This window comes from Staurois parvus, unplaced genomic scaffold (genome assembly GCF_062004578.1).
Source record: "Staurois parvus isolate SC_StPar_1 unplaced genomic scaffold, SC_StPar_1.0 ptg000204l, whole genome shotgun sequence".
In the NCBI taxonomy this organism is placed as follows: domain Eukaryota; kingdom Metazoa; phylum Chordata; class Amphibia; order Anura; family Ranidae; genus Staurois; species Staurois parvus.
Genome location: NW_028318000.1, coordinates 2,319,536 through 2,345,457, shown reverse-complemented (window position 1 = coordinate 2,345,457; position 25,922 = coordinate 2,319,536). Strand labels below are relative to the sequence as shown.

Genomic DNA, 25,922 nt, shown 5'->3' with positions numbered 1-25,922 from the left:
AGAGAACTCATGCAAACACAAGGCATGTGAATGCGTAGGTATACTGTATGCTATCCACAGGGCAAAAAAAGTCCTCTAGCGAATGAACCCTAAAATGTATTCAATCAAATTCACCTATTTTGTCCATTATTAGATACTGTCACTATACCCTCAGCTGTCCTTCAGTAATCAAATTTTTTTCTGATGCTGAATTAAAAGATGTTTTACTACTTTCTCCGATTTAGTACTGGATGGTGGCTGCTACCCATGACAGGAAGCATTTCCATGTACTAGAAAATAGAAAATTGTTGCACAATGTTAACGCTCTGAGTTTCTGATCCACCACAGCAGTGGCTGGCAGATGTGGGTGCAGCCAGTCCTTTTAATACATAATACAATAAGTAAATATATTTCATGACAAGGACAACTTAGTTGTTCAAAGTCTCTACGTCAACTCCTGGCCTACAATTTCTTCTTTGTTCTGTTCACTTTGTGGGAAAGCTTGTAGTACCTCTTTTCACCAATAGGGCTATAGGTAGTGCTGTTCAACTGGCACACTTCACAACCTGACTTGTACCTAAACATATCTAATATATAATTAACATAACATAATATAATTAAGCATGCAAAATAACAATTAGGTTGACCCATAGCAACCAATAAAACTGAAACCTGTCCTTGAAAATAAAATACATTATCAAAGGAATCATCTGTTTAATAGTTATGGGGCTACTGTTTTGCTGCTAGCAATATATAGAAGTAAATGAAAGAAGAGAAAACAAAAATCTATTTTACATCAACAACAAAAGTATAATTATTATTATTATCATTAGTAGTCATAATAATAATGATATTATTACTACTACTACTATTATTAATATTATTATTACTACTACTATTATTAATATTAATATTATTATTAGTACTACAACTAATAATAACAACAATAACATTTACACTGTATTTCTAATATTGATGTATGTTCTTCTAACAATTTATTAATTTAATACATTAATTAACTTTATGCACATAATATAACATAAAATTCCTGCATGTCCCTTATATATTTATGAAAATAAGTGTGAAAACTGCTCCGTACACCACATATGCACAAAAATCACATGAATTAAATTTCCTGAGAGCTGTTAGAGTAAATCCTAACAAAACACGCTACATGGAGTCACTTTTTTCTACACTGGAGTTAATAGAATTCAGTGTGATGTGTTCTTATTTTAACACTAGGTAAGTTTTAGCACTGCAGTCATAATAAAGTTCTATAAATCACAATGGGAGTAGTTCTAGTATGGATGTGAGTGCCAATATAAGAAGAGTATTAGCTCATCCCTTTGTGAATTTTCAGTGTTATTGCAGGAAAGGCTTTGGTATTGGTTTTAAAGACAACACTGCCCTCTAGTGATCACTGCAGCAAACTCCAACTTTCATCTGCAAAACTGGCACAACAGTCGGAATTTGGAATCTAAGAAGAGCAGACTTCCAGCCATTGAAAAACTAAATGTCCCAGAATCTCTGCCAACAAAGAACGCAAAGCTGGCATGTGGTTGGTGTATGCTGGAACTTATGGCTCTTCAACAGATGGCCCTGTATCAATCAGTGCAAAACCTGACGTTTTTGGCAGCATGCTGATTTATGAAAAGGAAAAAAGGAGCAGTTTCCAATAACAACAAATTGTATATCAAAGGGTGAGCATCCTTATCAATATGTGTTAAAGATTGTGTACATGGGGGATGCTGTCAAATGATGGAGTTTTTAATTTTCCATAAGAACGAATGTGTGCTCACAGGCATGCGTTCAAACGGACATATTAACGTTCAAATCACAACAAAGGCTGTGATTGGCCTGCTTTACAAGCATCAGTGCAAATGCATCTCAATAAGATAAACAGTGTTTAGGGAAATGCAACACAAAGCAGGTCAAACCGAGTCTCAGAGCAGTCATCCACAGTGCCTCATTGATTTAAAGGGTAAGTTCACCTTTGCAATATGTTACATGCAGGGGCGGACTGACCATTCAAGCACTCGGACACTGCCCGAAGCCCCAGGGTCAGTAGGGGGCCCCATGAGATGCCCCTGGTACCTTTCATTGACTTTTTCATAGGTTTTTTTGGGTGTGGGCAAGGACACAGGAGCCCCATGATCCCCTATTGCCTGGGGGCCCCATGAGTTGTCAGTCCGCCCCTGGTTACATGTACCATCCATTTTTAGGGTGGAACATGTTCCAGCACTTGGACCATCTCCTCCTGATCCCCCATCCCTGTGACAGCGGGCAGGGGATCCTCTCCCTGCTACTGCTGTCAATATTTGAACACAGCACAGTAGATAGGGCTCCATCCACACCCACGCAGTTACCTGTCAAAGGATAGACTACAAATACCATCAACCATTGTGGCTGATGGCTTGTAGTCCTCAATGAACTGGCGCTAGTGGGTGGTCTCATAGTTCATTGCTCTTCCTGCTCTGAAGTAACTGCCTGCCAGTACGAGGTATGGGCAGACAGGTATCCTGAGAGTCTGCAGGAGCCTGAGATTGAGCCTGCAATCTGCTTATATACTGCACAGTAGGCTCCTTAGAAAAGAAAAGAAATGCAGACTTTTTTTTTACTTGCAGAAAAATGTGCATTTATTTATTTTCAAAAGGTGAACTTATCCTTTAAACAGAAGTCTGATGACCTCCTTTTGGCATGCGTTTCAAACATGCATCAAATACAGGAAGACAACACCCATGTATAGACGTCCATAGAAATATAAGCCAAACCATACTTTGTGGCTGTAAACAACAGCTGTTCCTCTCTGAAAGCCAGTTTCTGTTGGAAATGATAAGTTCATGAATGCTGAATGTACAATCTGCAAAACTAGAACTTATATGGCAAACTCAAGAATTTTAACTCAAATCCATGGCAGTCCCTGAAAAATAGGTGGAGGGAGACTGAGAGTACCCACTGTGTTACTGCATGGAGGGAGGGGGGGGGAGAAACAGATCAAATTTGGAAAATCCTCAGATAAATCCTACAACTCAATGATAGTAATATATAACAGTATATGGATTATCTATTGGTTAAGGCGGAACTTCACCTTAAAGGGGAGGTTCCGCTTTATCCCCTCCTCCTCTTCTATGGTCGCTTTTTTTGTGGGAGATGTGTGGGTACTTGATCCAGTTGGCTCGTCACAGCAGATCCACCAGAAGCTCTAATCCCCCCAGCAACCTTGTGGAACATGTCACAGGTCCCAGAAAGCTGCAGGACCATTCACAAACACAGCATGACTCGCACATGTGCAGTGGAAAGCTGACTGTGAAGCCGCAAGGAATCACAGCTGGCTGCTGCCCACAGTAAAGATGCTGGAGCCAGGGTCCCAAAGACCAGCAAAGAACCGGTTCAGGTGAGGATGGCACTGGATCCCTGCACAGGTTAGTGTTCTTTTATTAAAAGCCAGTAGTTATAGTATTTCTAAGTAAGAAGGGTGAAGATCTGCTTTAAAGAAGCATTCCAGGTATGGATATTTTACAGCGGTATTAACCTGCTGATGTGAACGTACATTATATGTAAAGTGCTGGTAAATTGGCAGGGCTATATAAGTATCAGTAATAAACAAATAACCCAAACCCAAAAATGTGATATATTGCACATTACCAATCCTTAGATGTGGTGGCTGCATTCGTTTTCTTTTAGGCTTTTTTTCTGTTTTCAAGTGATAATCTGGCCAGTAACACACCTCTTGTATTAGCATGCCCCCACTCAGGATGAAGGAGCATAAGGGACATCTTGGAACAGCAGAATTGTCAGTCTTGGAGGAGGGGAGTGTTAGATGTACTAGCAAATTTAGATACACTATCAAATTGAAGCCAAACTCCAGCTAACACTTTATAAACAGTTACAGAAACAGTGTTTTTCCTTCTGGGATAAAGGTTTTAAATAAATAAATAAAAGCTGATCATTTTAACGCTTTTGTCTGTGTTACATGGGTTGTCTCAACCTTCCAACTGCTACATCTACGAAACAGCTTGTTCTTTTGAAAAACAGACTTACTAGCAGGTAGTTACATGTAGCCAATGTAACTATGGATATAGCATACCTGTGGGATCCCTCTAGAAGCTGGATATCACCATAGTAGATGCCACTACTCCAGTGATCTCCTGGTCCAGTGCCAAGTAACTGAGGTCAGCCGCTCAGCACAGGTGCCATTCAGAGATTGCTTTGCATGTCCTCAATGGGGTGCGCTGTCGGGCTGTCATGGTTTTCATTCCTTGTGTAAAATATCCATATCTGGAATTCTTCCATAACAATTTTCAGAATGTTTTACCTATATTTTTATATTTCACTTTTTGGGGTTTATGTCACTCCTGTTAACACTTTGATCATAACATGACATTGACATGAAAATCATACAGCTCCTGTCCAACCTTTGTCTGCACCCATCTACAGTATAAAAAACTGGAAATCTTTGCTGAACTGAAGTTTTTAGGGATGTCATACAGTAACAGTCATGATAGTGTATTTGCCCCTACATCTCTCCTGATTCTGGATGTTTCAGGTGACTTGCTTGATATATCGACTTTGGTGCAGTGTCACATTAATTTTAGCTCTCCTAATTTAGAAAATCTTTAACAGTAAATAAAAAAAGAGTACATAGAGATATTACATTATATATGAATTGATTTTGTGACAGATGGCCATTTCCCCAAGCACTTTTATGTGTAATCTGTCAAGCAGTGTCCGTTTGTTATCGGCTACAGCTATGCTGAAACTTTTACAGGTCTGCAGACAGAGCTCTATAAATGACCAGCATTTCTGATTAATTGGTTTTCCAAAAAAAAAAAAATGTTCTCAGCTACAGGATATGCATATATTTATATTGAAGTTCAGAAGAATTGATTTTAGAAAGTGCAAAACTGTGTGTCCAAATGTGTCTTCAAATGTCATTTTTAAAGTCACAACATTTCATCAGTGCTTATTTTCTGCACTACATTTTATTAGTGAAATAATATGTGGTTGTAAAGGCTGAAGGAGTTTTACCTTCATGCACTCTATGCTTGAAGGTAAAAAACTTTCTGTGTGCTGCTCCCCCCACAGCCTCCCCTAATACTCACCTGAACCACCTCTCGATCCAGCAATGTGCCCAGGATCCTCTGCTGTCCCAGGTCTCCCTCTCCTCCTCCTCGGCTGAGACACAACAGCTGGAGCTGTCAATCACAGCCAATGAGCCAATGAGGAGAGAGTGGGGGCAAGCCACGGCTCTATGTGTCTTATGGACGCATAGAGTGGGACTCGTGAGCCAGCACGCACCAGTACCCCCATAGCAAGCGGCTAAAAACGAAACCCAATTTGCACTTTTGAATCTCCACCACCGTCAAAGAGGTTATAGATGGTTCTCACCTACATTGGAGACCTTAAATTATAAAAGGTCTCAGTATGCCCACTCCCTTTTATAATTTAAAGGTCTCAAAAGTGCACATTGGGCTTCGTTTCTAATTTCACGAAAGGAGAATTATCACTTTTTCATAGCATGGACTGATGATTGTATGGACTATTATTGATATTTTGTATGACATCAACTTTTTTTACTCATATATTTGGCATTGTTTTTCCAAAGGAATTATTCTATATCGCTACATTATTACTTATATACAGTATGTGAGAATTACTTTAGAATGTGGACGTGGATTTTGTGTTTGGTTTAGTGCTGCACGTTGGGTGATTCATTTATTGAAAGTTTTGTTTAACTTTGAGTGTTGCAGATTTTTTTTTGCACAGTAGTAGGTAAGAGCAAGGATTATTAGCAAATAAAAATGTAATATAGTGTAGCTTACCAATCCTTAGATGTGGTGTCTGCATTTGTTTTTTGTTTTCCTTTTTTTTAAACATGAATAACTGGCCAATAACAGGTTTCCTGTCTATTCCAGAAAAAGAGCAACAGAGCCACTTTTGAGCATCGGCATTGTCAGCCTGGGAGGAGGGTAGTGTTAGACTAGCAGATTTAGATGGACTTGACAAAAAAATTGAAGCTGAACTCCAACTAACACTTTTTAAAAAAGAAGTAAAGCCAACGTATGTTTGTCTGTACTTCTTCTGTGGATCACAAGAGTGCAGTTCGTTCTGCACTCCTGTGGCCTATCTTCAGCCAACAATGGGCTAAATCCCGCTGCCTGCTGATGTCACAGAGCCAGTCCAGGCTGGGGAAAGATTGCAACCACATGGTCAGGATCCATCCAGATACCTGGACCGGCACCTGACCTAACAGCATGCTGCTGAGAGCCTGAGCCAGCTGCTCCCACTCCCTCCACAGCCCAGCGATCCAGTGAGCTCTGAGGGGAGGGCAAAGTAGACAGCAATGACTGACAGTCACTGCTCTCTGCTCTGAGCGGAGAGGAGAACTAAGCGATCAGCAGTCATGTGATTTCTCAGTTGTCATCCTTAGAGCCAGAGGAAGACAGATGCAGCATCAGATCGATGCTGCATCCACCTAGGTAAGTATGATTTAAAAAAAAACATACTTCTGTTTTAAGCAGTTACAGCAACCATTTTTTTTTTTCGTTTTAGGACAAAGGTTTTACATGAGTAAAGAAAATACAATTGTAAGCACCACTGTCAATGTTAAATGGTTTATTTTAACACACTGCCACTTTTCCTGGACAGGTTGGTCTGTTAAAGGAAGTTGAAAAAAAGAGACTGGATCACCAGGAGAAAAAAGAGAAAAAAGCCTAAAAAAAGAAACTAATATAGCCAGGTATAGTCAAGTCCAAGAATTTGTAAGCTTTTTTTTCATGTTTTTGGCTTTAATACTGCTTTAACATAAGGTTACTGAGCTTTATTTTCATCATGAGACTGTAATTTTCCAATTCTCACCTTTTTTTTACAAAAGGAGCTTTATCTTAGTGTGTTAGCTTTGTGAATTCAGTCGTAATACCTATGAAGAACACAATGTACAATGTATCTTAGCCTGTCTAACCCATTAATAAATCTGACTTGCTAAAAGATCAGTTCACAGAAAACAACATTTGTAATTACACCTGATGTCTGTGGGCATTGCCAAGGAGTTTATGGCGTAACTGCCCCCTTCATGTTCTAGTCCCAATAATAAAAAAGACAAAAATTAAAAGCCCTCATAATGGGCTCAGCAAGTGTGCAGATCACATATACAGTACTTCAGCAATACTAAAACCTTTGACTATTTTGGATATTCTGAGGTTTCTGCCAAATATGACAAAAATGTTACATCATTCACAACTGTGTCCAGACAATCGTAGAAAAGGATTCCATTGATGTGACCTTATTCCTAACATTATTTCTTCTATGCAGCTAAAATATGAACAGTCTCTGAAATATATCAGTAAGTGAAATGTCCACAGCTTTGAAGTGTCTCTAGGATTACAAAGATTATTGAAGCACAGTATAAGCAAGGAATAGCTCTAGGTAAATGTCATCTGTTAATTCTATTAAATGGCATGGGTCATTTATCAGGTTCTGCATATCTTCAGCTCTGTCTACCTTTTGGGTGAAAAGCTTTGTTCCTAAGCATGATCAAATGAAGGACCTTTGTTATTTAATAATTGCATGCATGTGCTCACTGCTGTTACCAAGAGATGTCTAAATAATAGAAATCTCAGTTTAAGTTGCCACAATGGCATACGTACCATATTTAGCATCCAGATCAATCTTTAACAACGCACTCTCCATAATCAAAATGGTTTTGCAGTACTAATTAAACATCATATACTGTATGTTGCCAGTGGAGGACAGAGAACAGAAGCTGTAAGTAGCTGTAAGTACAACCACAATTTTATGCAGTGAAATTCAACTTAGTATATCAATCTGTCTGACTTGCAGGAGCTCAAATATGCCATCTCCTGCAGATTTGCCAACATCTAAGAAGGAGCGAACCCTTAAAGGCAAAAAAAATAAAATGTGGCATGAGTAGTGCACTACCCATTGATCACCTGGAGGCATGGCCAGCTGGCTATCACTTCACGTGTATGGCTTGCAGGGTGGGAGTAAGAAAAGCCTGGTATCAGAGGCAGTGATAGTAATACCACCCTGTATTAGTGTAACTAGCAGAAATAATAACCCCCAGCACTGGTGCAAGTGGCCACAATAATCCCCTTTTTGTTGGTAGTCAGTGGTAGTAACATTAAGCACCCCAGTATTGGTAGTTAGTAGCAGGCTGTAAAAATAACCCTCTCTGCAGCATTGGTGGTCAGTGGCAGACTGTAATAATAACCACCTTAGCATTGGTGGTCAGTGGCAAGTTGTTGTAATAACCCCTCATCATTGGATGTCTGTAACAATAACCCCTCCCTCTTCAGCATTGGTAGTCTGTTGCTGGCTATAACAATACCTCCCACCATCCCTAGTGTTCAGTGTTTACTTACAGTATGTGAGCACATATACTCACACTGTTACATCTCTATCCACCAGCCAAAATGACAGTATACTTCTGCTAGAAGGCAAAGGTCACTCTACCTCCCCAACTCTCCCGGACTGCACCCAAACTCACCCACACACCTGTAGTGTAAAGTGGGCTTTTTAAAAAAAAACAAAAACAAAAAAATACGCCCTACAGGAAAGGGGTTTGCAACAGCAATATTACAGTGAACATAACAGTAATTTCAAGCCCAAGTACAATATAAACATAATGACCCTATACAGTATATGTGGCCTAGCTATATGGTCCCTAACTAGACTACTGGCCAGTGGGGGCTCCATTAGTCTGCTGTTGGTGGGACCTTGAGTCCCTTGATGGAGTGGTTTACAGAGTGTTAATATTCCTAAATTGGGATTATAATCCTCCAAAACAAGGGATTCTGGGCAGTCCCTGGGTGGCAGTAAAGTCTATAAAAAGCATGTAAATCAAAGAATGTTGATGGTCAAAAGCCCTCCCACCACAAACCTCATAATTATTCTGTTAATGTAGCACAGCATTATCTGGTGTTAGGATCCTCAGTAAGGGAGATGAAAAGATAATTCTCCAGACCAGAAACTTCTGTGCAGTGTTCTTCAGCAAATGTAATTCTCTGGCAACCTTCCTCAGGCCAACAGCCCAGCAGCTGCTGAGGTCCACACTGCAATTTCTCCCATGAGGGAGACAATGTGCTTATGCCTCCTGCATATATATCACCTCTCCAGCCACCTTCTAGATCCTTCCTTCCAGAAATTGGCTGGGGCACGATAAATGTTTAACTGATCGTTTGAATCTCCCAGCCCTTTACTCTGGAAACTTCTTTCAGAGGCTGGTGGGAGGAATCAAACTCTCAGCTCAGCTGAACAGACTTACACAATCAATCACTTCTCCATTCACTGCAATAGAGCCAAAAACAAAATTTACCTAACAGCCTAACCAGAAGAGAACACTACATTTATTAACCAGTTCAAGTCTGGACACTTTCACCCCCTTCCAGTCCAGGATACTGACATGGGGTATGGCAGTGATCAGGATGCTGGTATGGCAGTTGGCGGTGATCAGAGTGTTGGTATGGGGTATGGTGGTGATTAGGGTATTGGTATGCTGTATGGTCGTGATCAGGACAATGGTATGGCGGTGATCAGGACATTGGTTTGAAGTATGGTGGTGATCAGGACAATGGTATGGCGGTGATCAGGACATTGGTATGGTGTATAGAGCTGTTTTTGTGCTCACTAGGACAGGTGACAGGGGCTGGCTGCATTATTTATTATAGATATTCTGGGGCAGTGATCAGGGACACGAGGCACTAAACTGGGGCACTGGGGTGGCTGGCACTGCAGTTTGTGAATGTACAAGCTAACAGGCTGCTGTACACTTACAAGTTGCAGGATTGCTTCTCTCTGCTTTCACACTGAGAGCAGAGAGAAGCGATCTTCACTTTCAGTTTCTAGTGTTTACAATGTGAGTGCTGTGATTGGTCACAGTACGCACTGTGATTGCCCACAGTACTCACACTGTGATTGCCCAGACACAGTGGTAATGTGATCCGCTGTTTCCGGGCGATATACCGATCACCGTGTTCCCGGGTGCACGCTCTGTGTACTAATGTACCTGCAACGGGCAGACAGGAAGCAGTTAAACAGAAAAAGAGTTATAAAAGCAATTATGTAGGGAACATTTATGCCATTGGTTAAATGCTGCCTACAATTCTATGTTGTACTTGAAGAATTTACAATATATTCTAAAATCACAGAAAACAATAAACTAACAAACAGAAACTGAAGACCTGTCAAAGTTTCAACTTCTATTGTTCCCTGTCCTATTGCTACTACTCTCTTTTTTCTAACCATTGTAGTCTGTTTTTCATTCTAAACACAATAAAAACAAAAGCATTGAACTTTTACATACCTGTTTGCTTTTGCTCAGGCATAATTTACTTCCATCTATCACAGTAAATATTTTGTTTTTATATCCTTTCAGTTCAAGGTATCCACTCTTGTCACCATCACTGGCCACGGAACTCTTGTTGGCTTGTTTTTTCATAGCCTGTTCTAGTACAGTGAGCCAATCATGTCTAAGTGCTAAGGGAGAACACAGATTATCAATTGATTTATACAGAATCCGACTAAATCTAGAATAAGCATGCAGCAAATGAAAGTCAGAGAAAAGTAAGAATTCCTTTTCTTTATACCAATTCCAGGAGTGACTGACTGAACTAGTACAGAAGTAAAATCTTTAGAATGACAGCCAGGTAACTAGCATTTTCAGAACAGGAAACCAGCAATGGCAGCTTAAATATTTCTCTTCTGACAAGGTTTGTTTAAATACACTCTGTGGTTTTTTATTGGTACCTTATTAGTCAGCCTGTTTCAAAGTGGCTTAAACTGACTGTAAACCCTTCCATATACCCAGTGAAGTGACTGTCCTCTGGTGATACACAGAGATGAAACAACTCCTCCTACATAAGTTGTACCTGTTTATCTGCAGCCTTATTTTCCTTACTTTCTTTCAAAGTGTAGAATGTACACAGGATCTCTCAGCTCTGACAAGCAGGGGGCGGGGATCTGAATTTACATCAGTGAGGAGAGTTTTGGGAGCTGATTGGAGGGCAGGGACACACCCACTTCACACAGCTCACAGGAACAGAGCTGAGGCTGACAATCACAGGCTGTGCCCTCCCCTGTCACCTATTTTCTCTTGGTGACAGGAAAAATCAGATGTGACTCATGCAGATAACACAAGAAGGGGGCAGGAGACAGAAATGTCACGTAGGCCCCTTTCACATGGGCAGACTCTGCCAAGCAGATCTGCTTGGTGATCTGTCTGCTGATCCCTGCTGAGCAGGTGAATGACAGGTTCATATCTACTCTGTTATTCTCTACATCTGATGGTCATCCAATCGGATAGATGGATGGGGAACAGATCCCAATTTGATTGTTTTTAACAGATCGTATTGGATGTAGGCAGGTGTAACCACTCCATAGAGGACAATGGAAGATCCTAAAAATCTGACAGGCAGACCCGATTGGTCTGCCCATATGAAAAGGGCCTTACTGCGCTGGAATTAGATAAGTACATACTATAAAGGGATTTCCTTTATTCATATTTCATGTCAGAAGTTCACAAAACTCCTTTTAAAGCAAAATCACTTTCCAAGACCGTATAACAGTAAACAGCCAAACTAGCATGTAAGTAGATTTAAACATACCTATGTCAGTTTACATCCCACTGTCCGTGGATAAACATTGTTCAATTTGGGTGTGCCCAGAGAACTGACAGCTGGATCCAGACAGAACACTCATGTGCACAGGCACTTGCTTATTTATATTCACTTCCTCCTAAAGTTATATACCATATTTTTCGCCGTATAAGACGCACTTTTTCTTCCCCAAAACTGGGGGGGGGAAAGTTGGTGCGTCTTATACGACGAATAGAGTGAGAATCCGTGAGGCGCGGCCACGGCCGTAGGAAAGGCCGCGGCTTTGGCCTATCTCTGGAGCGGTCGGCCATCTTAGTACACCGGCGGTGCGCGCTGACGTCATCACCCCCTCTGCTCGTGGATCAGCCCTGAAGACCGGAACGGCGCGGGAACACGGCGAGAGGAACGCGCGGAGCAAAGGTAAGTGAATTGACACAATATGGGGAATGAATTACTATAGGGGGAATGAATTACTATAGGTGGGATGAATTACTATAGGGGGGGTGAATTACTATAGGGGGGATGAATTACTGTGGGGGATGAATTACTATATGGGGGATGAAGTAATATATGGGGAATGAATTGCTATGGGGGATGAATTACTATAGGGGGGATTAATTACTATAGGGGGGATGAATTACTATGGGGGATGAATTACTATATGGGGGATGAATTACTATGGGGGATGAATTACTATGGGGGATGAATTACTATGGGGGATGAATTACTATATGGGGGATGAATTACTATGGGGGGTGAATTACTATATGGGGGATGAATTACTATATGGGGGATGAATTACTATGGGGGATGAATTACTATATGGGGGATGAATTACTATGGGGGATGAATTACTATATGGGGGATGAATTACTATGGGGGATGAATTACTATATGGGGGATGAATTACTATATGTATTGGGCTCAGAATCTTTTTTTTCTAGATTTTCCTCCTTTAAAATTGGGTGCGTCTTATATTCCGGAGCGTCTTATATGGCGAAAAATACGGTAAACTTTAGGTGTGTTATGGTAACTTTGGTTACTTTTAGGATGGAAATAACATAGGAAAAAAATCTGCATTGATTTGAAAACTGAAAAATGTACTCTTTCTTGATTTACTCCTGAAAAACTGCAATAGAGTATCTAGCAAATGAGGGTACCTAGACAATACTGTGAATACATAGCTGTATACTTGCAGTGTAAGATCACCTATACTTGCAGTGTAAGATCACCTAAGACACTACTTCAGATCTTTAAACTGCTAGTTTTACAAGATTTGATGACTTGATTAATGTGCTGCTTGCTGGTGAGAAAATTGCACTGGATGCATCTCTCTGCTTCTGTGACATTCATTCTCTGGATATGTACCTTCTGCACCTCTCCTGCTCTTTCTTAGACATTTCCATGCCAGTTATCAGTTTTCTAGTCATCAGGGAAAAGAAAGAAAGAAAGAAAGAGCAGAAGGAGGAGGGGCAGAAAGAGACAGAGGAGAAAAAGAAAGAAATACAGTAAGAAAAAAGAAGGAGAAAAAGAAAGAAAAAGGAGGGAGAGAAGACACAAGGCTGGAGGGGAGTGTGGGTACGGCAGACACAGGAGGAGAGGGTGGGAGGAGGAGGGGCAGAACCAGCTTTCTCTCTCCTCTCCCGTTTATGGTGGGCAGGGAACTGTCAGCACTGGGGACAGAATATGCTGACAGATGCTCCACAGTAGTTGCAGGGAGGGGGGAACCCGGCGGCAGCGCTGCAGGAGATGGGGGGCGGCCGTGGGGGAGCATACAGGTGCCTACGGTACGCAGGAGATGGATAGGAGGGACAGCCACCCCTCCTATCCAGGCAGCCCCAGCCCACCGGGCAAATGCCTGGTGTGCCCTATTGCCAGTCCGTGTCTGATGTAAGTTAGTAATGGGGAAAATATCAGCTGCAGGGAGACCATGGGAAATACCCATGACTCGTTCTTTGCCCTTTGCTTGCCTTCTGTGGCCACAGCTTCCAGAGTTCAGTCCCTTTTTTTTAAGACTATGGTATTACAAATTATACAATTAAAAATACAAAAACCAGTGAAGTCACCAGTAAAGAAAATTCATGTAATGGCAGCAAAGCAGATGTATATAGCCTGCAAGGTCCACTCTGAACTGGGCATTCTGCATTATAATATATACTGTATGATCAACTATGTAATGATGTGTAATGTGCCCATAAGCTATGTACCTGCATATCATTTATCATTCTTGAAGACATAGAAAATGCAATAGCTGGAAAATAGGTTTTGTCTTTCATGAATCCATAGTTTGTTGTGCATGAGTAATGCTATTTTCAAAGAACATGGTGTTATCTTCTGATTCCCCACCAAGACTCTATTTATTCATAAATCAATTTACGTATTTTCATGCTGGAAAAGAGAATGTGATAATATATACAGGCACAAGCTGACTGTCGCTGCGTACATTATATTGCAAAATATGTGAGAAACACAAAGCTGCACTCGTCACCCAGCAAAATGAGTCACCCCTGATAAGTATTAGTGCATAAAGTCAGCCAACACAGGAGCTTGTTTAATAAGTGCAAACAGCAATATCCTACCCAGCCTCACTATTCATCAGGAAGAGGATTGCAGACTGGTTGCTATTGATTACTTCAATTTGCATGTTGATATCTGTTTTTAAAAAAGGGCAAATCTTTATTTCTCCCCTTTTATTGGCAAAATAATAGGTTTTAGTTACTTTATATTGCACCATAACTAATGGATCCAAGGTGGTTAAAAGGTTATTTTTCTGGATGCTGTAAAGCTTGTGTCTTATTATTCTGCAAGACGTTAGCGTGTTATAGCAGCTTCTTCTTATTCATGCTTTGCCTGTCGTTCTTGTAAAATGCTCTGTATGCAGCACCTGTAGTTGTAGTCAGTACATCCATCGATACGCCCTCAGTCCTCCTGCACGCTCCGGACCAAGGGCCCCTCCATAGCAAGGGCCCATTTATACTGACCCGCACAGTAAAACACAGGCTAGGTGGACAACTGTTCAGGAAGGAGCAGTGCTATGTGGATTAAGGGTCAGTTCACACAACATGCGTTTCAGTTGCTTTATTCTGCATCCCAAATGCACAGAAAGTAGGTTATATGGTTGTCAATGTCATAGTTCACTATCATTGCTTGCAGTTCCAGTGCGTTCCAGTTGCAGAAAAGAAAATAGAACAAGCTGCATTCTCCTGCATAGAACTGTACTGGAAAGCGGTAAAACTCATCAAAAATGCACTGGAACGCACTAAGACACACCAAAAACGCATTGGAACGCGCATGTTATGATTTGAATTGAAGAAAGAGAGAAGGGAAAAATTAACCCGGAAACAGGGGCGGACTGACCATTTGGAAACTCGGGCACTGCCCAAGGGCCCAGGGTCAGTAGGGGGCCCCATGAGATGCCCCTGGTACCTTTTTCATAGGCTTTTTTGAGTTTAGGCAAGGACACAGGGGCCCCATGATCCCCTATTGCCCGGGGGCCCCATGAGTTGTCAGTCTGCCCCTGCCCGGAAAGCATCAAAAACGCACCGGAACGTGGCAAAAACGTGCATGCAGAAACACACCCGGAACGCATCTGGCCTGCGTAACTATGGTGTGGCCCTTAAACTAGAACTTCACCCATATGTCTTCCTGCCCTCCTCCTCTAAAACTTTTGGACATTTGTTTTAGGGGGGGAGCGAGTAATTAGTTTTGATAGGTACCCACTCTCACTTCCGGTTGGATTGCCTAGGCTATTCCACCATAAGTCGCCCCCCCCCCCCCCCCCACTCACCTACAACCTCTTGGGATGTATCACAGGTCCCAGGACGCTGCAGGGCAATTCACACAGTGCAATGCAGCTCCCGCATGTGCAGTGGGAATCCGGCTGTAAAGCCACAAGGAGTCACAGCTGGCTTTCAATACTAAACATGCTGGTGCCAGGGACCCATAGACCAGTGAAGAACTGGCCCGAGTGAGGATCCTTAGACAAGTAAGTGTCCTTTTATTAAAAGTCACTAGCTACAGTATTTGTAGCTGCTGACTTTTATTTTATTTTTTTTCTAAACAGGCTGAAGATCCTCTAAGTACATCATGCTTCATCCTTTTTTTTTACTTTCAATTGTATTGAAATGTCAAAATGACATTTTATTCATTTACATGCAGCTCGGCTTCAGCTGAGCTCCGGTCTGCTGCAGGGAAATATACAATATGTAAATACAATTTTTCTCTTAGTTCCCCTGCAAAGTTCCACACACTACCTGTTGATACTGCCAGTCATATCCATTGTTCATGCAGCTTCCTGTTATAGGGTGGCAACAGTAAAGCCCTGCTTCTGTTGTCACTCTCATGTACTTTGTTCCTGCTTGCACTACACTAGGATGAGAAGATGTTGCAGGAGTGACTATTAGGCTCCATGCACACGGGGCGTTTTAATAACGCTGGTAGCGTTAGCTGTGTAAAGTCACATTAAAAATGTGAGGTCTTCATATAGGAGTGCGCATGCGCGGCCCGGCGGGACGGACATGTCCTGAAGAGGCTCCGACTCCCCGTCGGGTGACAGCGCTGAAAAGCAGCGGGTCCCGGCCCGCAACCCAGCCCAGGGGGACCCGCTCGGCACGGCAACCCTCCCAAGGTCTGATCCGCCCTGGTCCACTGCGGATCAGATGCAGCAAGTCGGAGAAATCCGACAGGGGACTCCGTCCCCATAGTGAGTCACCCGCAGGCCCGCCCATAAAAGTGCCGGGAAGCAGCGGGTCCCAGCCCGCAATCCAGTCCAGGGGGACTCGACCTGCAAGGCAACCTCTCCAGGGTCTGATCCGCCCTGCTCAACGGCGGATCAGCTGCAGCAAGTCGGAGAAATCCGACAGGGGACTCCATCCCCATAGTGTGCAACATACAGGCCCGCCCACGAAAGCCAACACATCTCTGAGGCTGCAGAGAGCACAGGGGGGCTGAGACATGAATAACAGCCCCCCCTCATTGACAAGCAGCAAAATGGTTAAAGGGGCACCCCGGCACCAGGTTCCCCCTAAAACTACAACAATTAAGGAGGCCCTGGCGAAGGCCTCCACAAAGATGGCCGCCACCCCAGCTCATGGAGGCAAGCAAGCTGCAGGGAGATATGCAGCCCTACAAGATCCGCAGCCCAGCCATCCCTGCACATCTGAGGGTGAGTCTGACACTGAAAGAGATGTCCCTGCACAAGCCCTGACGCCTGACCTCACGCCCCTAGACCTACTATCACGCTTCGAAAAAATGCTACACAAAGCTTTGAAGCAAACCTCGGACCGCATCATTGCCACACTATCTAGGGAAATCCGTGAATTAGGACAGCGCACTGCGGACCTAGAACAGAGAGTGGACGGTCTTGATGCTTCGCTTCAGACACATACTGAAGACCTTGACCTATTGCATGATGAAAACGCAACGTTGCTGACACGACTGGAGGATTTTGAGAACCGAGCAAGGCGTTCAAACCTACGTATCCGTGGCCTTCCAGAAACCATCGTCGACGTTCAATCAACGATAACAGCTCTGTTCCAAGAGCTCGCCCCAGCTATCCCATTCGAAAGATTGGAATTGGATAGAGTTCACAGGGCGTTAGCACCACGACGCTCAGATGGCCCGCCACGTGACATCATAGCCAAGCTCCACTTTTTCCGTACTAAGGAGCAACTTCTACAAGCTGCCCGTAACGCAGAATCTTTACAATTCCAGGGACATAATTACCAATTGTTCCAAGATTTATGCCCCACAACTATCTCCAAGCGAAGGGCTATGAAACCCCACCTACAAGTACTTCAACAACACGCCATACCGTATAGGTGGAGCTTCCCCTTTGCAGTGCGATTCCGCCACCAAACCCGGGATTACACCTGCAAGACTCCTGAAGACCTACTAGATACCTTGCGGATTCTACAACTACTCTCCCCAGCGACGCCTCTAGAGAGCGCTAAGCGGAGGTCCACATCCTGTTCGCCACGGAAGTCTTGCCCCATACGTGCATCTGAAGGTCAACTCAGCCTCCATAAAAGAGGGCGTTTTTCGTCACCGGGCCTCCCCTCACAAGACACTATGGACTGAAATATGTCCCACGCTTTCTCTTTTTGTTCTACACGCCTAGCGGTGTACTCTCTTGTTTATGCGGCTGGTTCCCTTGATGCCATCTCACCCTTTGCCTGTTGGATTTTGGTTGCCACATAATCTGGAGATTATCCTGGCCTTCCCTCTCTGGGCCCTATTTTGGTTTGCATTCGGGAGCCTGGGCGTTGACGGCGTGCGCTGTTGTACCTCCACGCCCGAGGGGTCGCACCAGCGCTGCTGGAGCCGTCTCAGCCTAGGGCATCCTGATTTCCTCGGTTGTTTTTTATGCTTGTTTTTTCTACCGGGACCCCACCACCATTTATTTACCATATAGCTGTCATCCTTACGGTCCACGTACCTGCTCACTCCACACTAGCCCCTGTGTTATTGGCTATTTCATAACACTTGGGCTACTATTGCTCCCTTGCTCACCCTGACTCAGGGTGTCCTTGGGAACACGCCTTTTAGGCCTTAACTGGCCTACTACACCCCTTTCTCCATGTTACCCTTCCCATACCGTAACCCCCCTCCCTCCCCCCAACATGACTCCATGACTTTGCGCAACATACTCCGCAATGCTCTCATCTCCCACAGTAATCGTCAGGCTCCATCCCAGCTGGTGATGTCACGCTACTCAAGCCACTACGCACTCTCACCATGGGCTCGCTAACTATCCTCACCCTGAATGTACAGGGCCTTAATGTCCCACAGAAGCATAATAAGGCTTTCCGAACCTTTGCTACGCTTAAAGCTCACGTCGTCTGTCTACAGGAAACACACTACACCCCCAACTCTACCCCCAAATTTTTCGGTCCCCGTTATCCTCAGGTCTACACAGCCTCTGCAACCACCAAACGCAGGGGGGTACTGATAGCCTTTCATCGCACAACACCTTTCACGCTACACACCGAAATCAAAGACCCGGAGGATCGTTACCTTCTGCTAGTAGGGCAACTCCTAGATGTGGATGTCACTATTGTTGCATACTATGCCCCAAACCAGGATCCCTTACCATTCCTCTCCCACATACTCTCAGTTATAGACCATCATAAGCGCGGTACTTTATTTGTCAGCGGAGACTCTAATAGTGTAATATATCCCTTTCTTGACAAATCTCCTCATCCCTCCCCTGCCCCTACCTCTAAACATACCTTCCAAGCCATACTACAACGTCATTCGTTGATAGATATGTGGCGGGAACTCAACCCGGCTAAACGCCAATACACTTTCTATTCTCACCCCCACCAGTCATTCTCCAGGATAGATCATATTTTCATTACCACCGCCTCCTCTCCCCGGCTCCTGACATCTGAAATAATTCCAATCCCTTGGTCTGACCATTGCGCCGTACTCACGTCCATGGCCTCATTAGCCCCATCCCCCGCAGAATTCTCTTGGATCATTAATGATAACTTGCTCGCAAATCCAGCGCACTGTCTAGAAATCGAGGCCGCCCTCAAGGACTATTTCTCTCTTAACCAATCGCCTGATATTTCTCCTTTCCTGTTATGGGAAGCACATAAACCGGTACTGCGAGGGTTTTGCATTAGCAAAGCATCCTTCCTAAATAAAGCCAAAAGACAACAACGTCTCTCACTGGAACAGACCTATGATCGTTCTCATCAAGACTTCCAGGCGACCCCTTCACCTGCCAACCGTGAGGCCCTAGAGCAATCTAGATTGGCGTTAGATCTCTTTCTCACGGACCAAGCGGAACTCTCACTTCGTAGGTCTAGGCACAAGTATTATACTAAGGCAAATAAACCCAATACGTTCCTGGCCCTCTCACTTCGCAGGCTGGACCAGCCCACTAGACCTATCCGGATACGCACCTCTTCTGGTAACCTCACTAGTAATCCTGAGCACATACTACAGACTTTCCATAAGCATCTGTCACAGCTTTACTCTTCCTCCACACCTTTTGATTCCACACAAGCTGATACCCTTCTAACCTCCATTTCTTTCCCGAAACTCTCAGAGTGCCAAATAGCGACACTAGAGCAACCCATCTCCCCAGCCGAAACTCTGGAAGCTATTAAAAGCCTAAAACTGCGTAAACGCCCGGTCGTTTCTCAGCCACCTACTATAAAAAATTCGCCCATCTCCTTATACCCATACTTACTAATGCCTTTAATGCTTTACTATCTGGCCAAGCCTTCAACCCTGAAACAGTACAAGCGAACATTTCAATGATCCCAAAACCAAACTCCGATGACACGCAATGGTCCAATTATAGGCCAATCTCTCTCCTGAACATTGATATCAAATTGTTAGCGAAAATCCTTTCCATACGCCTTAATATGTGTATTGGCTCTCTAATCCATAACGACCAAGTGGGCTTCATCCCAACTAGACAAGCAGGAGATAACGTCAGACGTGCATCTCTCTTGGCAAATCTAGCCAAGTCTCGCAATATTTCCGCCTGTTTCCTGTCCTTAGATATCCGGAAAGCATTTGATACAGTTTTATGGCCATACCTCAACTACATTTTACACCGCTGGGGTTTTGGCCCACACTTTTTAACCTGGATTCTCTCGTTGTATCGAGAGCCCTCGGCCAGAATTAGGTATTTGGGGCACAGGTCAGCCCAGTTCCCGATCTCCAGAGGTACGAGACAGGGCTGCCCTCTGTCCCCCTTGCTCTTCGCTCTGGCTATAGAGCCTTTGGCCCTCTTAATCAGAGCTAATCCGGATGTCAGGGGACTCGAGATAGGAGGCATACATCATAAGTTATGTCTCTTTGCGGATGACGTCTTGCTCTTCCTCACATCCCCACTGACTTCCTCTCCTTCCCTACTCCGGCTTCTTGAGGCGTTTGGCTCGCTCTCTGGCTTAATAATAAATCCTAATAAATCAACTGCTCTTAATATCTCTCTCCCCCCTACAGAGCTGGCACATCTGAAGCAGATCCTACCATTCCCTTGGTCACAGTGTCATATCCCCTTCTTGGGAATCAAGCTGACACCTAAGTTATCAGACCTTTACGCAGCTAATTACCTACCGATGCTAAACCATCTTTCTGCTCTTCTGACTAAATGGTCTTCCCTTCCCCTTGCATGGCTAGGCAGAATAACAGTTATTAAGATGTCAATTCTCCCAAAAATCCTATACCTATTTAGAGTCCTCCCAGTCCCAGTCCCCCTTCACTACCTCCGCACATTGCAGCGTCGCATCTTTTCCTACGTATGGGGCAATACTCACCCTCGTATACCTCGCTCCACCCTCTATCGCCCTAAGCTTAATGGAGGCCTCGGCCTACCTGACATTAGCAAGTACTATCAAGCAGCGCATTTAGCCCAGTTACCTAAGTATCACGCAACCTCTGAAATCCCTCAATGGGTTGCCCTCGAATCGATAGAGTGCGACCCCCTATCTACAGCTAACTTGCTCTGGTTGAGGCCAATAGACCGCCGTTCTATAACCAACCCCATCACATCCCACTTCTTATCCTTATGGGACAAACTGAAAGCCCGCTATCTCCTCCAATCGCCACATAATCCCATGCTCTCGTTTCTCCGAAACCCAGCTTTTCCCCCAGCCTGGCAGACACCCCTATTATTCCAAGCCTGGACCTCTGCTAACCTGCTCCGTACACATCATTTTCTACAGAGGAATAAGTTTAAATCCTTTGCCTCGCTGCGGGAAACGCATAGTCTTCCAGCTTCTGAGATATTCAGATACTTGCAGCTACAACATTTTTACGCCCCTTACGTGACAGTAACCAATCAACCAGATGCTATGTCTTTCTTTGAACGGGCGTCTTATAAAGACCCTCACAGGCGTGGTCTTATTTCATGCCTATACTCACTCTTCACTACTTCGGTTACTGCGCACCCCCCTCCCTACACCCATAGGTGGGAAAAGGATTTGGGTAAGGGACTCGACTCATCAGATTGGGACCACATTTGGGCCAACACAAAATCATCTTCGCAGAACATCATAGCATTAGAAACGAACTATAAAGTCTTAACTCGCTGGTACTTAGTCCCGGCGAGAATTGCAAAATTTACCCCTAGCTATTCACCCAACTGTTTCAGAGGCTGTGCGGACCCAGGAACACATTATCACATTTGGTGGGACTGCCCAGTAGCCCAAATCTTTTGGGCTGAAATTTTCACCATACTATCCACACTCAGTACTATCACTCTACGACCTGATCCAGCAACAGCCCTACTCAATCAACGCCCCCATGGCTTCTCCAATTCGCAATTCAAGCTCCTTATGCAAGTCACGACGGCGGCTAAGCAGATTATAGCGAAATCCTGGAAATCCCCTACTCTAAGTGTTGCGGCTATCAAAACCAAATTAACACAAGCCATGATACATGCAAAGGTGGAAGCCACAATTCTTGACACGATCCCAAAATTCTTGTGTATATGGACCCCCTGGGTAGAGCGCTTCCTTCCACCTAATTTTGACGAATCACTCCTCCTCCCTTGATTTGTGTGCTATGCCCCATGGGTATTGTTAATAGCCTTCATACATAGCTCATAGGGGCTGTCGTACACTCGATAAAGTTCATGGAGTCATTGTTGCTATTCCTTCTCCCCTGCCCCCCTTCCCCTGTTTGATCCCCCTCTAAACTTCCCTCCCTCTTTAATGCCCTTGTGAGCCATTACCCTGATTGACCAACTATATAATGTTATTTGTCATAAATTCTTGACTACCTGTTTTTGTCGGAAATATATAGACATTTGTATCGTGATCTTCACTTTTTCTGTTTTGTTATCACTACAATGTCCAATGTATAATGGTAATGTCTCCCAGTTTATGTTACTCTGATTTACTATTAATAAAAATTGTTTGAACAAAAAAAAAAAATGTGAGGTTTTCATTGTTTTTAATCATTTTTTTCATTAGCGTTTAGCAATATTTTGTTGCATTTTTTCTGTTTGGGTTTTTCTTACTAAATAAAAATGTTTTTCTGGTCAACAAAAATCCAAAAACACTGGTTTGCCACGATTTACCAAGTTTTTCAGCGTTAGAGCATTTTTACAGCTAAAAAACTCCAAGAAACCCACTAGTCCCAGGTTTTTTTCCAGCCAAAAAATTCTGATTACAGTCTATGTGTATATAAGCACGTAGGATAACATGCTGGGGGGTTTATTGGCTGTAGAAAAAAATATCAAAAGCCAAAAACAGCAGCTGTAAAAACATCCAGTGTGCATGAGGATTTAGGATTGCCAATTCTCAAACCTGTAGCTTCTCAATCAGCACCTGGCCACACCTAGTCTCACCCAATGTTTCCTGGATTGGCAGCACTGCCTCTTTTACTGAAACCCTCCCACTATGAGTGACATTAGTACAGTGTCAGTGCTTTTTATTAGCATTGATCACTGTATTAGTGTTACTGGGATTTCAGGGGCAGTTAGTCAGTTCCCCCCAGTGTCAGAATGCCTGCAGCAGTCCTGCAACCCCCCTATAGGTCGCTTATCGCCGCCATTAATAGTATATAAACATAAAATCCAGTATATATACCGCCATTTGTAGACACTATAACTTTCACGTAAACCAATTAATTTACACGTATTGGAATTTTTTTTAGCAAAGACATGTAGCAGAATACATTTTGGTCTAAATTTATGAAGAAATTTGATTTAAATTTTTTTACTTGTTATGTTTTATAGCAAAAAGTAAAAAATATTGTGTTTTTTTTCAAAATTGTTGGTCTTTTTTTGTTTATAGTGAAAAGGACATACATTTAATTTGGGTGCAGCGCTGCATGACCGCGCAATTCTCAGTTAAAGTAACACAGCGCCGTATCGCAAAAAATAGTCAGGAAGGGGGGTAAATCCTCTGGAGGGCAAGTGGTTAATCATTTAATAACTGAACACTGAACAACTAACCTAACCCCTAAAAGGAACACTTAACCATTCTCTACCATCCCTTACCCTCTTTTTTACTTCTTACTCTCCTCATCCTGTGTCCTGAGTCATCATAAAACATGCAAGTATGTGCTGAAAGCAAGCAGTGACAAGATCCCAAGACTCCCAAACTGTTCTGCAGCTGTGCCAATAAAATCCTTTATACTGAGTGTGATAATTGTGTGCGCAGATATGGACAATGACAACCATAATTTGGATCATACTCTGCAAATGTCATTCTCACTCCAAATCAGTCCCCATCCCTTTTTTTGAAGGGCATGTGGTGTGTGTGTATGCTGGGGACACAAGTGCATCGGGCACAGCTGGATACACTTCATGGTTGTAAACCCAATTAGCTGGTTCCATGATGTCTGTCAGACCCTTGCCTTGGCCTGGTCGTAAAGCTATAAATCCGTCAGTCACTGGACATGAAAGCATTCCAGAGTGGCAGTAAAACATACATCCCACTTGAAACCACTTTTTCATACAATTTCATAAATCCCGGCAAGAACAAGGTACAATGAAACAAAGCATATATTCAGATAGGTCAGTTTAATGTGAGTCACCTGATACCTTACATCCCTAGATAATGCCTACCAGAGAGTAGAAAGCGATATCTTGTTATCCGTCACAGCCTGATATGTCATATTTGGTGTCTGGACGTTCAGAATATCAATCTGCATATTAACCTGCCATCGGCTAGGCTGCTGCATTCACCTTTGGAAGGTTATTGACCATGGTATAAACTAGTGAGGGATTTGGGTCACAGCCTGGGTCTTCGCCTAACCCCCCCTCCCCAAATGAGGCGATTAGCCCTTGGCTTCAGTAGACACCCCCTGCTGGGACACTAGAAAAGCTGTCATGCCTGGAGAGAGAAGATGAAGAGATTCTCCCTTTTAACATCTGGAACCAACTTTGGGAGAAAAGGCACCCTTTTGTTCAGGACACTTGAACGCTGCCTAAACCAGGACTTCTGCAAGTATTCTACCTTCTTAAACTTCTTTCTTTTATCTCTCTGTTGTGTTATTGCTCTCTCTATTTATATTTATATATATATATATATATATATATATATATATATATATATATATATATATATTGGCTACATCTTTTCTGTAAATATTTTTATTGCACCATTTTGATCTTTTTAGTAATAAATCCTATTTTCTGAAAACTGTTGAATTGTTTCTAAAGCTCTTTAAAGCAAACTAAGAATCCCTGTCTCTGAAGAGTGCTACTGTGTGTTTTAAAACCTCTGGATACATCTATCTGCGGTGACAGTGTGTATGCAGACGCTTATTCAAACATCATATTGTTAATGCTAAGATTTGTGAGTTTCCTCCTTCTCTGTAAAAAGGTGGTGGTGGCAGTGTGAAGGGTTAATTGCGTAATTAACCTGACCCAGTAACAATCGCTCTCAGGCTGTTGGCACCTAGATTGGGGTCCAGTGAGCTGTAAAATCTTTGTTGCAGGGTGCAGCTGAGAGTGGCATTGTTACGCAAGTGGCAGCGCAGTTTTAGATTGGCTAGTCCTTTGGTCACAAGTTGGTGAGAAGGACTGGGGTCTGACGCCGCGCCCGTCACACTGAGTGCTATGGGCTGGTGGACTGGTATCTTTCTCAGTACGGAGAATACATTTGTTCCCATATCGTATTTGTTGCTTATCTCAATTGGAAACTAGTATAAAGCCCCGTACACATAATGAGAATAATGCATGATCTTTTTTTTTTGCATACCAGTCTCACGTCTAAAGTGAAGAGGTTACTAAAGATACGAAAACTCTTGTGCGACAGAAAGAAAATTCGGAAGTGATGTAACATATTGGTATTGTATTTTGGAATTTAAAACTACTGATTAAACGAAAATCGTATGATCTGGTATCGCAGGAGAAAAATTTTCGTGCTTGTCCCTTCACATAATTGCAGACGAAAGCTGTGTACTAATGATCAGATTATCGTACGATCACTTCAAAAGCAGTATTTTTCGTACGATTTTCTGATCATGTGTATTATTCTCTGTTCACATCGAGTGCGACTTGGCATGTGATGTGCCATGCCATGCGACTTGCAAATTGCATGGCAAGTCGTACCCTATTTTCCACAATTACAGCGGAACTTGGTCAGAGCCGCACCGATTTCTAAAGTAGTGCATACACTACTTTAGATGCGACTTGCATAGACATCTCTGTCTTGCAAGCTGCAGATGTCTTGCAAGTTGCACCTGAAGTCGGAATACCATTCAACTTTGAAATCGTGCGACTTCACTAGAAGTCGCACGATTTCAAAGTCGGATTGGTGTGACCGGGGTGTTAACCTCCCTGGCGGTATTCCCGAGTGTAGCTCGGGGTAAAGTTTCAGTACCACAAGCGGTAACCCTGAGCTACACTCGGGC

General features: G+C 43.3%; 1 protein-coding gene across 1 annotated transcript in view; it reads right to left on the bottom strand.

The window, feature by feature from the left end:
- The window catches only part of ARAP2 (ArfGAP with RhoGAP domain, ankyrin repeat and PH domain 2), a 419,396-nt gene that overhangs the window by 329,824 nt on the left and 63,650 nt on the right, over positions 1 to 25,922 (bottom strand). Inside the window, exon 9 of the mRNA XM_089678380.1 lies at positions 10,301 to 10,473. Within this exon, the coding sequence (XP_089534506.1) occupies positions 10,301 to 10,473 (173 nt within the window). The remainder of the gene's footprint in view (positions 1 to 10,300; positions 10,474 to 25,922) is intronic.